This window comes from Triticum urartu, chromosome 2A, assembly GCF_056163025.1.
Source record: "Triticum urartu cultivar PI428250 chromosome 2A, HENAU_Tu73, whole genome shotgun sequence".
Taxonomy (NCBI): Eukaryota; Viridiplantae; Streptophyta; class Magnoliopsida; order Poales; family Poaceae; genus Triticum; species Triticum urartu.
The window spans coordinates 415,109,852-415,125,558 of NC_141874.1; the positions used below are offsets into that span (position 1 = coordinate 415,109,852).

Consider the following 15,707-nt stretch of genomic DNA (forward strand, 5'->3'; position numbering starts at 1 on the left):
CGAGAGTTAAAGATTCATATGTAGGACGATAGTATTTGGACACCGGAAGTGTTCCAGAGGTACCGGGTACGTATCGGGTCAGCAGAAGGGGTTCCGGGCTACCCCTGGCAAACTATATGGGCCACATGGGCCAAGAGGCGAAACACACAAGCCACAAAGGGACTGGTGCGCCCCTCCCATATGGGCTAGCCTAATTGAAGAAGAAAATGGGAAGGAGGAAAGGAAAAAGGGAATAGGATTCCCCCTTCCCCCTCTTCCCTTCCTACTCCGAATAGGAATAGGAAAGGGGGAGGCCAAATTGGGAGGTTCCCAAGTAGGATTCCTCCTACTTGGGGCGCCCCCTTGGCTGCCTCTCCTCCTCTCCAACCTATATATGTATATGAGGGGGGGGGGCACCGCTAGAACACACAACAAACATTGTTAGCCGTGTGCGGTGCCCCCTCCACAGTTTACGCCTCCGGTCTTATTCTCGTAGTGCTTAGGCGAATCCCTGCGCGGATCACTTCACAATCACCATCACCACGTCGTTGTGCTGACGGAACTCTCCCTTGATACTTTGCTGGATCAAGAGTTTGAGGGATGTCATCGAGCTGAACGTGTGCAGAACTCGGAGGTGCCGTACATTCAGTGCTTGATCGATTGGATCGAGAAGACGTTCGACTACATCAACCGCGTTAAGCTAACACTTCCACTTTCGGTCTATGAAGGTACATAAACATACTCTCCCCCGCTATGCATCTCCTAGATAGATCTTGCGTGAGCGTAGGAATTTTTTTGAAATTGCATGCTACGTTCCCCAACAAGAAGGAGGGGGCGTCGGGTACTCCAAGCGCGGCGTGTTGCCGACCTTGATGTACTTGAGGACGGCGTCGAGGGTGCGGCCGGGGACGCCCCACCATTGGTGATAGAGGCAAAGGTGTCTCGTCTTTCGATGAGATGGTGTCTATCATTTTGGAGGAAGTCGACTTTGACGATCCGACTACGAACGTGCGAGGACGTCGCGCCTTAGCAATCGCTAAACCAACTCCGAGAGGTTATTGACCATGCCGGAGCATGATCAACCTGACCATGAAGGTCTGTTTCCTGCAGGCAAAAGAAGAACAAGCAAGAAACTAAGATTGCAATCTGGATATTGCGAATATAAGAGGAAAGCTTTATTGATCAAGGTGGGGTTATGTGATGCCTTTGTCTGGTCGTTGAATACAAACGAAGTACGCGAAGTTGCAGCTATGTCAAACTTTTAATCTAAACAAAACCCAAAGTCTAAACGACGCCCTAAGGGCTGTATATATGGAGGAAGAGGGGGGGGGGGATTTTGTGGCCCTTGGAGGAGGGGTCCGAAACCAACCCTAATTCTTGTTTCCCCACACATACGGACTCTAAAAACAGCCTATACTTAAGTATTTCGAAATTACATGGGCCTGGCCCAATAATAAGGCGACGCAACACCTAGAATAGGCTCTGGACAAAATTTATGAAGTGGCATCTTGTATATTTCGTCCAAGACTTCATGCACTCCTTATGGTGGCTTCAAAGTCCTAAAATCATCACTTGTAACTCTGTTTTTGATCCCCTTACACATGCCATCATCTCCATGCTTGGTCTTGCTCCAGTGTTCATCCCTCTTATCCATGCCAGGCCTTTCATTTGTAAGCAAAACAAATGTATTCAATTTAGGCAGCATCATATTCTCATGAACATTAGAATCATTACCAAGAAATGAAAGTACCTGATAATTTAATTGGCATGCACGAGCTCTAGTAGTTGGTCCAGTATGTATAGCAGCAGGGGCTGTGGGTGTAACAATGGTATTGATGTACTCATCAATTGGCGCCGCCCGTCGGAGTTGAGGCGGCTGCGTCCTGTGGGGCTCGACGCCGTTGGTGGAGGCAAGATGCTCCTCGTGGCGACGGTCGAAGTACGCCGTCCATAGCGTGTTGCTGTCGGGGGCGTACCTTGGCTGGTTTCGCGCCTGCTTCGGCAGCGAGGACTGGATACGCGCTATTTCGACGCGCCGAGCAGCTCCGGTGGGCACTGGTGGCACCCGGACGCCGCCGGCGCTGAGCCTCCAGGTGCCCGACACCCACATGTCCGGCGGTACCGGGTAGTCGGCTTCATAGAGGAGGCGTGCCTCGTCCTCGTGCAGGTGGCGGCAGCTGAAGCCGTTGACTGCTGCACCATCGCCTGGGAAGCGCTCGGCCATGCTCGTCGTCGGGGGAGGGGGGAGAGGAGAGACGAGCGTCAGCGGGGAGAGGTCGAGAGGGGCAGGGTTCTTGCGCGATGGAGTGTGCGCTCACCGGCGAGGGAGGGGCGACGAGAGGGCAGCCGTCGTGTGTACGCGTGGCGGGAGCGGGCGGAACGCGCGGCGCCCGTGCCTTCACTGCGCCGCCCGTGAGGCATCAATGGAAGGCTGTCCGGCGCGGCAGCACGACAACCTTGGCATTGATTCTCCGCGGGAAACCAAGACGATGAGGACGGCGAATGCGCCCGGTCGTTGACTCGGCGGGCCCGCCAGGCTTTCGCGCCAAAATTGTTTCCCCTAGCGTCCCCATCGTGCCGGGTTTGGCCTAGGTCCGCCGACAACAAATTTGGCCCTTACCAGCGAAAGTTGAGTTTCTGGGGACGCGACTGGGCTGATTTTTTGGCGCAGGTAATAAATAAGGCCTTGAAGGAGCTTGTTGGGGGCGAGGCTGGAGATGCTCTTAAGCTCTTCGCGGTCGGACTCTCTCCATTAGTAACATGAATTCAATAAAACCTAACCTGCTCGCGCTTGCGCTTACCCAGCCGCCACCTCCAACGTAGCCAGCTGGCGCCTCCCCAAATTAGGGTTCTTTGCCTCCCACCGGCACCGACGCTGGTCCATCCCGTCTCCGGTGGCCTTAGGGCCGTGGAGGCGGAGTGAATCTCGGCCCTTTCCGGTGGGAGCGCTCCGTTTTCATATATTTTTTCGAGTTTTGTTAGCGTTTGTGTCCTGCTCAGGAAGGCGAGACGGCGGCTGCTCCCTGAAGATGGAATAAAGGTCTCCCCGTCTAGTCCCCGTTCCGGTGATGCGTGCAGCATCATCGGTGGGCGTGTGGAGGTGTGTCTCCAACGGATCTGTCTTTGATGGATTTGCTCGGATCTGTTCGTCGTTCGTCTTCGTTCGTGTGTCTTCAAGTTGGATCCTTTTGATCTACACTCTTCATCTGCGGCGGTTGCTGTTCTGGTGCGTTGGTTCTATGGGACCTTAGCACGACGACTTCTCGACTGTCTAGTACAGTAAGGTTTGCCCGGCTCCGGTGAGGGAAGGGCAATGACAGCGGCGCGCTTTCGGTTCGCTTCCGTGTTTGTAGTCGTCGCTAGGTGGTCTATAAATCTGGATGTAATTTTTATTATTTCTAGTGTTTATTGTACTATCATGATTGAAGGTGAATAGATTGAAAGTTTTTCCGTAAAGAAACATGAATTCAATATCATGCACATCGCCATCCAAGAAATATTGCCGTAAAAGGGTCATGTTGTTGATTTGGTTTGAAGGCACTCAAGCGGTTACGTCCATTAGTCGCCGGTCATCTCTGACTTCCATGGTTGTATGCTCGCTCCCCCATCGAGAAGCATCAAACATCCCACTGGTACGTTAGCGCCAGGTTAAAAGGCCGTGGGTACCGGCTGTCAGGGACATGTCTCCGGCGAGTATATATTTTTTTAGCAAGTGCGAGTAGTAATTGTGGGCATGATGATCTAATAGCTGATCAACGGACAACGGGTGGCGACCGCGGGAAATTCACTGCGCGTGCACGGCCCCATACGTCAGCGACAAGGCAACGTGGTGGCAGGGGGTATTGAAGAGCATTGATGCTGATATTCAATTCCCAGCACCCCCAACTCCTCTTTCCTCACGTCTACCCGAGCACATGTACCCCAAAACATACCGCTCACTCCCATGCTGGATCAGACAATGTAGGGAGCAAAACCATTCATCCATCCTTCTTGTTTCAAAACAGAACATAGGCTTTCTCAATCTTGTAGGGAGATCTCTCTTGTAGGAAGTTAATTGTGTTGCATCTGCCACAACAGCAAGCAGTGTCATTATAAAACTTCACAGGTAAAAGCCTTACAATCATGCGATGCTAACATGATCATTGATAACCTGCAAAAACACATTGTCATGGATATTCACAATATACCATTTTTTTAGCATATATGCGGCCACACTATCACCAGAAAATAACAAGATATTAATTTATAAAGTAAATCTCATTTTACCCCTAAGTTCCACAGTCGTGACAGAAAATAGCCTATTTAACAGAATTTTCATATTTTTCCCAATTTAAGCAAACAGCTACCACTTTTTACCCATTTTATTTTTTTCCAATCTGACAAGTTGGCCTCACGTTTCAGCTAATCTGGGTTGCTACGCAGATGACTTAATTACTTCGGTCCATTTTTTTTTGGGTTTGAGTTTTCAAACTCCTTTTGTTGGACCTGTGGGCGGCACTGCTGACAGGTTGGGGCGCAGCCCGTGAACATGGATAAAGTGTCAAAGTTATATGGCAATGTTTCGTCAAATTGGGTAAAATGTGAAAATTCTGTGCAATGCGGTATTCTGTCACAACATAAAAACTTAGAGGCAAATAGTAAAATTTACTCAATCTACAATAACAAACATGATCTTTGTACATTATATGGTCAAACTATACAAATAAACACATGGTATGTCAAACAATATATTGTTACGTACTCAACTTGTCGCCTAAGGAATATAAAGTAGAGAGGCTCGAAGTGGCTGACTTAAGCAAGTGTTGACTCATGGAGAAGTTGACAAAATTTGTTCGTGGCCCACCTTACAAGATTTTTTTTTTCTTGAAAATAAAACAAAAAATACGTTTGCTATCTTGATTTTTTCTTGTCGTTCCAGTACTGGCGTTGAAACAAGAAGGCAATTAGGCAAATGCTCCAGCAGATCTTGTCCCGGGTGTACCTAGCAATTCGCAGCACTCCCCTAGCTGTCCACTTTCTCCACTTCCCTTTTTTCTCACACTCACACACAAGCAGCGGCTCCGTCCCTCCCTCTCCGGCCTCTGCTCTTTCTTCCTCCTCCTCGTTGCCGCAGCCGCAGCCGCAGCCGCCTCCGCCCCGCCTTCGCCGTGCGCTGCGGCCGGCGGATGGGACCCGCAGGCCGGCTGTCCGTGGCGGCCGCTCTCCTCTCATGCCTATGTGAGTAGCTCTCTGCTGATCTGCTGCCTGGCTACACTCCGATTCTTCCCCTTCTTGCAAATTACTGAAGTGCGCCCAGCCGCCGGACATACGAATGCTTGGTCGTAGCCAGTGCTGGTTCTGCCTCTGTGCTGGTTCTCGATTTTGATCTGTCATGGAGGCGAAATCCTAGTTGCGGGAACAAGCGACTGATTCTTGATTTGTCAATGTGCAGGTTTACATGGGCTGTTGGGGAATTCCGGGCAGGCATTTGGTCAGGGCCCGCCGGTGCTCCACCGGATCGACCACGCGGAGGAAGATGACGACAGCGGCGGCCTCATGCCGGAGCTCTCGCCGACCGGCTCCCCCCAGCCCTTCGTCCCCTTCCTCGCGCCTGCCCCTCTCGCGCCCTTCTACAACAACTCTACGCCCAAGTTGTCAGGTCTCAACTCACTGCACATTTCCATTTCTATTTCTATTTTGTCAGTGTAAATCAAGCTGTGAACTGAATTCCCCCCCCCCCCCCCCCCCCCCCCCCCAATGCAGGCAAATGCTCACTGAACTTCACTGCCATCAATGGCCTGATGACCACCACGGCCGTCGACTGCTTCGCCTCATTCGCTCCGTTCCTCGCCAATGTCATCTGCTGTCCCCAGCTCCAGGCCACTCTCACCATCCTCATAGGGCAGTCCAGCAAGCAGACGGGGTCCCTCGCTTTGGATCCCACTCTTGCCAACTACTGTCTCTCTGACGTCCAGCAGCTGCTCATGAGCCAGGGTGCCAGTGATGATCTCCACAGCATTTGCTCCGTCCACCTCTCCAATGCCACCGAGGGGTCGTGCCCCGTTAGCACCGTCGACGCGTTTGAGAGCGTCGTCGACTCGTCGAAGCTCCTCGAGGCCTGCCGGAAGGTCGACCCTGTTAACGAGTGCTGCAGCCAGACATGCCAGAGCGCTATAAGTGATGCTGCCCGCAAAATCTCTTCCAAGGACGCTGCGTTGACAAGCGACACTGCCAGTCCCAAAGTTGACAGTTGCAGGAACGTTGTACTTAGATGGTTATCCAGCAGGCTTGAGCCATCATCCGCAACCAAAATGCTCAGGCAGATATCAAACTGTAATGTCAATGGAGGTACGTACATTCAAACTAATAACTTGCTTAAATGTGAATTATGATCCCAGCAGTCAGTACATTTTACTCTTTTAGAACGACTACATACATTTATGTCATTATCCTGTTGAGCAGGCAGATTGATTTACTTGAATTTTGTAGTAACATAAAGACAATGTTTGCACCCATTAAACTGACAGAATGTCACCAATTCCACTTGTCTAGCTCCATAGAACATACTGTTGGAGCACAAAGATAATACCCATGCATAGCATTACTATATGTATATGTGTGTGTGAAATATTACAATCTTTTCATGGCTATATAGGTAGGAAAAGGCTGCGACAGACATTTAGCTTCAAGCACCATACCACCATACTTTATTTGCTCAGACAAAAACATCGAAATTTAAAGCAAGACACCAAATATTGTGTACATGGGTGCTTGAATTTTTCGTTTGGCCGAGCGGATAAATGGAATGATTTGCTCCTATATGAAGTTGACTTTGTTAAGGCATATGACTCAATAGGAGCTTGAGTTTTTCAGTTCAATCTTCATGTTAGCAATATGCAAGGTTCTCACAATATGTGCGCCATTACCAGCAATGTGTTGGGTGTGACAGGGCTTGAACATATCAATTAGATCGAAAGAATAAAATATTTAGTGCAGTAATACATCAGAATTGCCATGAATGTATATTTGCCAGATTTAAAATGTTTCTTGTACTCTGCCTTTTGACGAACATGTGCAATACCTGGATATTTGTATTTAGTTTCTAATTTATTTAAATATGTGTCTAGGTTCAATTTTATTCTCATTCTTCACTGGCAGCAGCATTTATGTTGAGATTTTCTTTTTTCCATTTGAACCTTCCAGTTTGCCCACTAAGCTTCCCAGACACAAGTAAGGTTGCAAAGGAGTGTGGTGGTACAGTTAAAAACATTACTGTATGCTGCAAGGCGATGGACAGTTACGTATCTCACTTGCAAAAGCAAAGTTTCATAACAAATTTGCAAGCTTTGAATTGTGCGTCAGTCCTTGGGGCAAAATTGCAAGAGATGAAGGTCAGCACAAATGTTTATAGCTCATGCCAAGTAACATTGAAGGATTTCTCACTTCAAGGTAAGCTAGACAGTATATTTTACTTAGATACTTGCAGTAGAGTTATATTTTAATTTGCATCTATGTATCTGTAATGACTGAATTCTTGATCTTTTTCTTTTTGTCTTGGGTATGTGCATTTGACCGAACCCCCTATGATTTGGCATGCAGTTGGATCTCAAGGTAATTTGGCATTTCAAGTTGTTTTATATATTTTTTGGCTAGTGTGCATTTTTTTTTGTTCTCAGAACAAATATTAATGTTTTTTTTTGCGTGTCATGCCACATTTTGATTACGCTTTGACGAATACGGTGTTACTTGCAATGTGACTAATGTTGCGTATTCAGTACTAACCATGCTTGTACTTTCAAACATACTGAGTCTAATAAAAAATAACAGCGTGTGTTAAACATTGTGCCAGATAAATATGTATATTAAGAGGAGGTCAGCAATATAAATTTCAAGTCGTCACAATTTTCTTCTCTTTTCCCGATAAAGGGTGCTTTTACTGACCCATATTGTCGCATCAAGAGAATACAAGCAAAATGAGACACATCCAAGCTTTGCATAGCTAGGATGCACACGGCTACACACACACACAAATGCCGGCATCTAGCAAAGTCATACAAGACCAAAACCATGCCTAAGGCGAAGTAGGTGGGGGGCCTATCTGGAGAGTATGCTGCCACCCATGAACCGTGTCACAATTTTTTATAAGGGTGTAAACCATGATTCCTTTCCTAAAGGCGGAAATCAGAATGAGGAAATGTGATTGATCAGCTTGTAGTAAATGTTTAGATGTAAACTAATAAAGGGAAAATGTTTGTGATCATAAAGATGCCCGAAGAATGGAGGCGGAGTATATTGGTACCAATCAAGAACAAGGGGGGCGTTCGAAGTTGTACTAATTACCGTGGAATTAGGTGATGAGCCATACAATGAAGCTATGGGAGAGTCATTTAGCAATGCTTAAGAAAAATGACAAGTGTGACCAAAATTCTGTTTGGGTTCATGCCTGGGAGGTCGACCATGGAAGCCATTTCCTTGGTACGGCAACTTGTGGAGTGATACACGGAGCAAAATAAGGACCTGCATATGGTGTTCATTGACTTGGAGAAGGCCTAAGATAAGATAATGCGAAATGTCATGTGTGCCTGGGGGAAACACAAAGCCCCAACAAAGTACATTACGCTTATCAAGGACATGTAGGATAATGTTGTGACAAGTGTTCGGACAAGTGATGGCAACACTCATGACTTTCCAGTTAAAATAGGACTGCACCAAGGGTTAGCTTTGAGCCCTTATCTTTTTGCTTTGGTGATGGATGCGGTTACAAGGGATATACAAGGAGATATCGCATGGTGTATGCTATTTGCGGATAATGTGGTGCTGGTCGACAATAGTCGGACGTGGGTTATTAGAAAGTTAGAGTTGTGGAGACAGACTTTGGAATCGAAAGGTTTTAGGCTTAATAGAACTAAAATGAGTACACGAGGTATGGTTTCAGTACTACTAGGCACAAGGAGGAGGAGATAAGCCTTTATGGGCTGGTGGCACCTTAGAAGGACCCTTTCGATATTTGGGGTCAATCCTGCAGAAGGATGGTGATATCGATGAAGACGTGAGCAATCAAATCAAAGTTGGATGGAAGAAGTGGCGCCAAGCTTCTGGTGTCCTCTGCGACAAGAAAGTGCCACAAAAGCTAAAAGGCAGGTTCTATAGGACAAGAATAGGGAACCGCCGAATACACCAGCTACACCTAACATGTGGAATGGATGCATAAGGATGTTGTGCTCTGCCTGGAATACAATCATAAAGTTGAAAGTACCAGAGATTCCTAAAGGCATACCATCAGAAAAGCTTCCTTGACCAATAGGGTAAATCAAGAAAACAGCAGTAGCAGCTGCAACAGGAGCTGAATATGCAACAGCAATCCAAGGACGCATACCCAGACGGAAACTAAGTTCCCACTCACGACTTTCCTGGAGAACCAGTAAAAACTTCTGCCACAAAGAACGGTTGTGATAAGAAACGCTCAATTTTTCTTGCTCTTGCTACAGTTAAACGATCCTCTTCCGATAATTCATCCAAGCCAAGAATTGCGATAATGTCCTGAAGTTCTTTGTAACGCTGTAAAGTTTCCTTAACTCTTTGCGCAGTTTCATAATGTTCGTTGCTCTTTTACCTTGGAAAATTATAGTTACCCCATGGGGAATTAGCAGCGCCCACGAATGATATAAATACTACTGTTGCTTTAGCTTTACTCACGTCAGCGGCATATTTTTATGCTGGTCTTAGCAAAAAAGCTCGGGACATTTTCCATTAAGTAATTTATATGAGTCATTGATCTTCCTTTCATGGGCCCTGTATATTCTTCATACCATTCCTAAAATACAGGAGTAAATTCCTTGAACTGATTGATCCATGGCCTTAGGGCGGAATCCCTTTTTGACTCTGTACCCTTGATTCCACTATGATTATTGATCAATAGTAGAATAATCCCTTCATAGAAATAGGAGACATAATTTAGATGGATATAGTAAGTCTCGCTTGGGCTGCTTTAATGGTAGTCTTTACATTTTCTCTTTCACTAGTAGTATGGGGAAGGGGTCATTCGAGCCTATGGAAATAGGATACTCTGTTTACATAGAAATCCCTACGTCCTTACATTCTATTTAGGATTAGGAATAGGTGTAATCAGACCTGCTTTTGACATATCTATCCTATTCTTATTATTTGGGTACCATATGCACCTCTTTGGGCTTCTATTGAATCGAGAAATTGGATTGTACATCTTTCATCTTTTTGATATTCTTCTAATTGATTGCAATTAAACTCGGCTCAATCTTTTTTTTCTAAAAAAGATTGAGCCGAATAAAAATAGATCATGATACGATCATGAGACTTGACAAATTGAGATTCGGGGTTGGTTTACAGGGACAACTTTTGTAACTTCTTGGTATACCCATGGATTGGCTAGTTCCTATTTGGAAGGTTGTAATTTCTTAACCGCAGCAGTTTCTACCCCTGCCAATAGTTTAGCACACTCTTTGTTGCTACTATGGGGGCCCGAAGCACAAGGAGATTTTACTCGTTGGGAATTTTTTTTTCTAATCCATATCTCTCTCATTCCTTTCTTACAAACAAAAGAGTTTTTCTTATTGAAGGCTGGATTATTATCCATTTTTAGTGTACTATTCTTCTTTCCCTAGGGAGGGGGTATTTAAAAAGAAAAAATGGATAAAGGGTTAATTCGTTCTTGATAGCCATTTCCTTAACAAGTGAATGGGAACATACTCTGGATCGGAATCCGAAGAAAGTACTACTTGATAATTTCTACAATCCGGCTGCACTTTATAATATTTTTTAGTATTTTTCGGATAAATAAGAAAAGGGTGCACGATCTCGACGAATTACTTCTGAATAAATTCAGAAATCATATGGAAGAACCATAGCATTTCGCGACTCATTGGTAAATCAACTTTGATTCTCTATAAACCAAGAATGTGAGACCATTAACACGGTTAAAGCTAAACTGCTTGAAGTCCAGGCAAAAAGAGGTACTCTTTCTACATTCAACAACTCTCGTTCTTTACACTTCTTCTTGGCTGCTTGGCCTGTAGTAGGAATCTGGTTCACTGCTTTAGGTATTAGTACTATGGCTTTCAACCTAAATGGTTTCAATTTCAACCAATCTGTAGTTGATAGTCAAGGTCACGTTATTAATACTTGGGGTGATATCATCAACCGAGGTATTTCTGTAAGTCCTCAAAATGGGATGACGGAAAAACTTTTTGTCCAAACACTAATTGGTCGTGTATTAGCAGACGATATATATATCGGTTCACGATGCATTGCCGCGCGAAATCAAGATATTGGAATTGGATTAGTCAATCGATTCATAACTGCCTTTCGAGCACAACCAATGAGAAATAGAATAGTCCTTTTATACAGACTGCTAAGTGCGGAGACGGGAATCGAACCCGTGACCTCAAGGTTATGAGCCTCGTGAGCTACCAAACTGCTCTACTCCGCTCTGGAGTACCAGAAACTGGTGGACAAAAAAGGCTTGAATACAAGCCTCTAACATGTCTAATGTCGAATCGGGATTCACTAAGACAGAAATAAAGCATTGGGTCGAACTCTTCTTTGGTGTTAAGGTGGTAGCTGTGAATAGCCATCGACTACCTGGAAAAGGTAGAAGAATAGGACCTATTCTGGGCCATACAATGCATTACAGACGTATGATCATTACCCTTCAACCGGGTTATTCAATTCGACCTTGCAATGTTGTATGGTGCTGAATGTTGACCAACCAAAAGGCGACATGTCCAACAGTTAGGTGTAACAGTGATGCACATGTTGAGATGGATATGTGGCCACACAAGAAATGATCGGGTCCAGAATGATGATATATGTGATAGAGTTGGGGTAGCACCGATTGAAGAGAAGCTTGTCCAACATCATCTGAGATGTGTTGGGCTTATACAACGCAGGCCTCCAGAAGTGTCAGTGCTATGCATAGCAGGCGCTTAAAGTGTGTTGATAATGTCAAGAGATGTCGGGTTAGACCAAACTTGATATCACCAAAGAACTAGCCATGGACGTGGGTGCATGGAAGTTAGCTATCCACGTGCCAGAACCATGACCTGGTTTCGAGATCTTATGGGTTTCAGAACGACTGGGAAAAGGTCAAAACAGACGAAGAGAAATAGATTCGCTACCCCCTCGTGTCGTCTCCCCAGGGCGACGCCAGGGGCGAACCCTAGTGCCGCTAGAGACCTCCTTGCGCCGTTGATTTCGTATCCGCTGATGTCGCCGGTGTATGCCGCGGTGGCGGCGGGCTCGGTGCCGAAGGAGCCGGGGAGTCTTTGATGCGGCGGCGACCTCCTGGTGCGGCTGGGCCGTGGCCCAGGGGGAGTTGCGCGCAGCAGCCAGGGCAGCGCCCCTGGTCGTGCGGTGGCCGCGCTAGCCTCCATGGCCCACAAGATCCCACGTCTCAGGCGATGGTGGGCGCGGTGGCGGCCGCGGATCTGATCCCCACCAGATACATCGTCGGTTTTGCCTATGGCCGGCCGGCGGCGCGTTGAGGGATCGGCGAGGCTTGCTGTGTTCCCTGCTGGCGTACTAACAGCTGCATGCGCCGTCATGGCATAGCTCAGCATGGATCCAGCCTGCTGCTGGTTTGGAGTGCCTTGATTGCCGGTGAAATCCGTGTGGACCTTGGTCATGGCAGATGATGGCGGCGTCTTAGGCGTCATCTCCTTGTCAAACATCGTTGGTTGCAACCGTCATCACTTAGTTTCAGATGCTCCGAGGGAAACTATAGATCTGGGTCTCTCGGATCGGACGTTGGCGGTTCCTTCAGGGCCGTTAACCCTCTTGGGGGCAACGTTTTGGAGCAGGTGCTGGATGGAGGGAACAAGAGGAGGAGCGGTGTTGCATCTACCACAGCGGAGTCTCGGCGACAGGCGCATGTTGATGGACTCGCGCATGATGGTGGCGTTACCTGGCGTCGTGGTGACGTGGATGGTAGAATGGCCTGGCGAGGTGAATGCGTTGATCGCTCCTGAAGGTGGGACGACGGAAGATGGTGGCGGTTGATTCTAGAGTGTGCGCATGTGATGTGCTCAGAGGGTCTAGCTAGACCGGTTGGTGCTCTCTGCTTGCCGGCAGGCGGCCTGATGAGGCCACCTGATTAGATGGTGTGTGTTGATGTGAGGTCAGGGCTTGTAGGTGTAGCGACAATTGTTGCCAGGACGTTGGCTTTGGGTTGATTCATGTATTTGTTTTGTTGGGTTCTGTTGAATAATATAATAAAATGGCTGTGTGCACCTCTTGATGCAGAGACCGGGGGTAATCTTCCTTTTCGAAAAAAAGGGTTTCAGGTCTAGCCTACACAACTCTTGTTGTTCTAATCAGCCATATGAATCAGTTCTGACTAAAACGAGCTGTATGAATTAGTTCGATACGGAATTGTAGTTAGTCTTAAATCAGTTCGGGAGGACTCCACTTGCTACCATCCAGAGATGGAAAGACATACAATGTTCAAGATACCGGTAACTGGTACCGGCAAGGTGCTGAGTAGGGATTAATCGGCGAATCCGGCATTTAACTGAATTTATTGGTAACCATTTATCGGTAGGTTAACTAGAGCCATATTTATATATCCTAGGCTAATAGCAACATGCAATGTACCAAGTGTCTAAATATGCAATCCTAGGCTACATAGCAACAAGGAAAAGTATTGCCTTGGTGTTCTGATGATGTTGCAGCCAATCTGGAAGGCCATAGACCTGCACATCGAAAAGTAGGGAGGGAACAGGCCAATTTTGGGCTAAAAAATGCGTAGCAGGACAATAATTCGGCCTGACAGCTGATAAATCAGCTCGTCAGACAAATTAACTGGACCGACCAGTTAATGGCTTGAATAGCACGTTCCCATATCGGGAGAGGTCCGAATAGCAGTTAACTGACCATGTTGGCAGTTAACTGACCGATATTTGGAATAGTGGACATATATAAGTTGAAGTCTTAAATTCTTAATATGCTCATATTAATTCCTACTAAGAAGAAACCAATACACTGAGATAAATATCTGCCAGTTATATAGCGAAACATTTATTTCGATGATGTGCATTTTCGCCTAGCTGCCAGTTAGTTCTGTTATACAGCCCAGACTGGTTGGGATGTCAGTTTTAGGCCTTACTAGTTACATTGAATTTCACACCATAAGTTTGAAAGCAGCTTAAGAAACTAGGCTTGATATATTGTTGCTGATCCGTGCTTTGTGGTTGGATGCAGAATCTGGATGCCTTCTTCCAAGTATGCCCTCTGATGCATCATTTGACCCTTCTTCTGGAATTAGTTTCACATGTGATCTGAATGATAACATAGCTGCCCCATGGTCGCCTTCTTTGCAAGCATCGGCTTCAACATGCAATAAATGTACGTTATGTTATCTACCTACGGTGCTGATTATGCAGTTGTTTACATACTTGATCTCTTCTTGTTGTTTCTCAAAATTTAAACTATTCAGCAGAGTAGGCTACTTACAAATCGAAATCTTCTATCTAAATCTGCTATAATATTTTATCTCTCTTTTGCTGAAATAACGTCAAATGAAATCATTATCATTATGCCTTTTTTATATACTATTATAAATTGCCTGTACCTCTACAACTTTCATCTTGGCTGTAAAGTTGTGTGCTGCGAACAGTTGAGCCAAATGGTTGTGGCATTGGAGTACTTCAATGTGCATCGACAGTTGCAACCCGTCACAAGCTTCCTGCTGTTTTTGTTGCTTTTATTCAAGTTAGGCTTCCACTTAACTTTTGGCCATTTTTTCAGCAGCTGCTCCTGGTCCAACAATCCCAGAGAGGCCTGCGGCGACATCGGCGCAGAACGGTAAGCTCAAATGTTCTTCTTTCTCCGTCGTGGTGCATTCTGGAGCCTATAAAAGTGACGATCCCTTTTTTTTCAGGTGTCAACCACAACAGACTGGAGCTTAGCCTAGCCGTCTGCTTTGGCGCCCTTGTGGCCACTATTTTACTTCAAGTCTAGTTCACCTAGTTTGTCAAATTATCCAGAGGTTGAGGAGAGCTGATTGGAACTGTGAACCGCAGAGTTTTTGTGCGTGCTTGGTCATCGCATCAGAGCATTGTAACTGGTAGCTATTAGTGTAATTTGTTGTAAGCCACAGAATGACAGTGAATGCAACACTGACTCTAATTTATTACTATTATGCCTTTTGTATAGCGAGTAGTGAAGGTTCCATAATTCTGCATGACAACTTGGATAGACTTGATTTTGTTGTCTAATGGTTTGTCACTTTATTAATGATTTTTATCATTGGTTCACCTTTATATTGTTTGTTTTATTGTTGTTATTAATTATAATTATAATTAATGAAGGCCTCAACAAGTCGGAAGCATGGCCTGCTCAGGAAACTCTGTTTTGAGAGATGGATGTCAGGAGCCTTTCCCGTGATCTTTGATCTTGTTGCAGCTCATCTACTTCCATGTGGCTGGCTGGCTTTGGTTTCAAAAAAAAAAACCCAAAAAACTTTCATGTGGCTCATTTGTTATAGTATATCGAAAATATACCTACTTGCCATGTCAGCACCAAGTACTCAAAAATATATCATCTTGCCTTGTCTGCATAATCGGGCTGATTCATTAGAAGATACTGCATGCATATTTTTTTTCTTCGATAAAAAGCATTTCATTGAATTGAAATATCAAGGTGATACAATCGCATCGAAAGAACGCCCGGCCTCTGCATAACCACATGCATATATGCCAGTACAGATCATCAACTTG

At 45.8% G+C, this 15,707-nt stretch overlaps 1 protein-coding gene across 3 annotated transcripts; it reads left to right on the forward strand.

The window, feature by feature from the left end:
* Positions 1-4,999: 4,999 nt before the first annotated feature.
* LOC125537610 (putative GPI-anchored protein At1g61900) lies at positions 5,000-15,251 on the forward strand. 3 transcript variants are annotated; one of them, XM_048700937.2, is made up of 8 exons: positions 5,000-5,196; positions 5,411-5,617; positions 5,722-6,306; positions 7,162-7,407; positions 7,558-7,569; positions 14,191-14,334; positions 14,740-14,793; positions 14,870-15,251. In XM_048700937.2, the coding sequence occupies exons 1-8, from the start codon at positions 5,145-5,147 to the stop codon at positions 14,947-14,949; spliced, it is 1,380 nt and encodes a 459-aa protein (XP_048556894.1). In that variant the 5' UTR covers positions 5,000-5,144; the 3' UTR covers positions 14,950-15,251. The 3 variants fall into 3 exon arrangements, with proteins under 3 accessions (XP_048556894.1, XP_048556893.1, XP_087400147.1); XM_048700936.2 differs by having other exon boundaries at positions 5,001-5,196; positions 14,737-14,793; XM_087544021.1 differs by lacking the exon at positions 7,558-7,569 and having other exon boundaries at positions 5,002-5,196; positions 14,737-14,793.
* Positions 15,252-15,707: the final 456 nt, after the last annotated feature.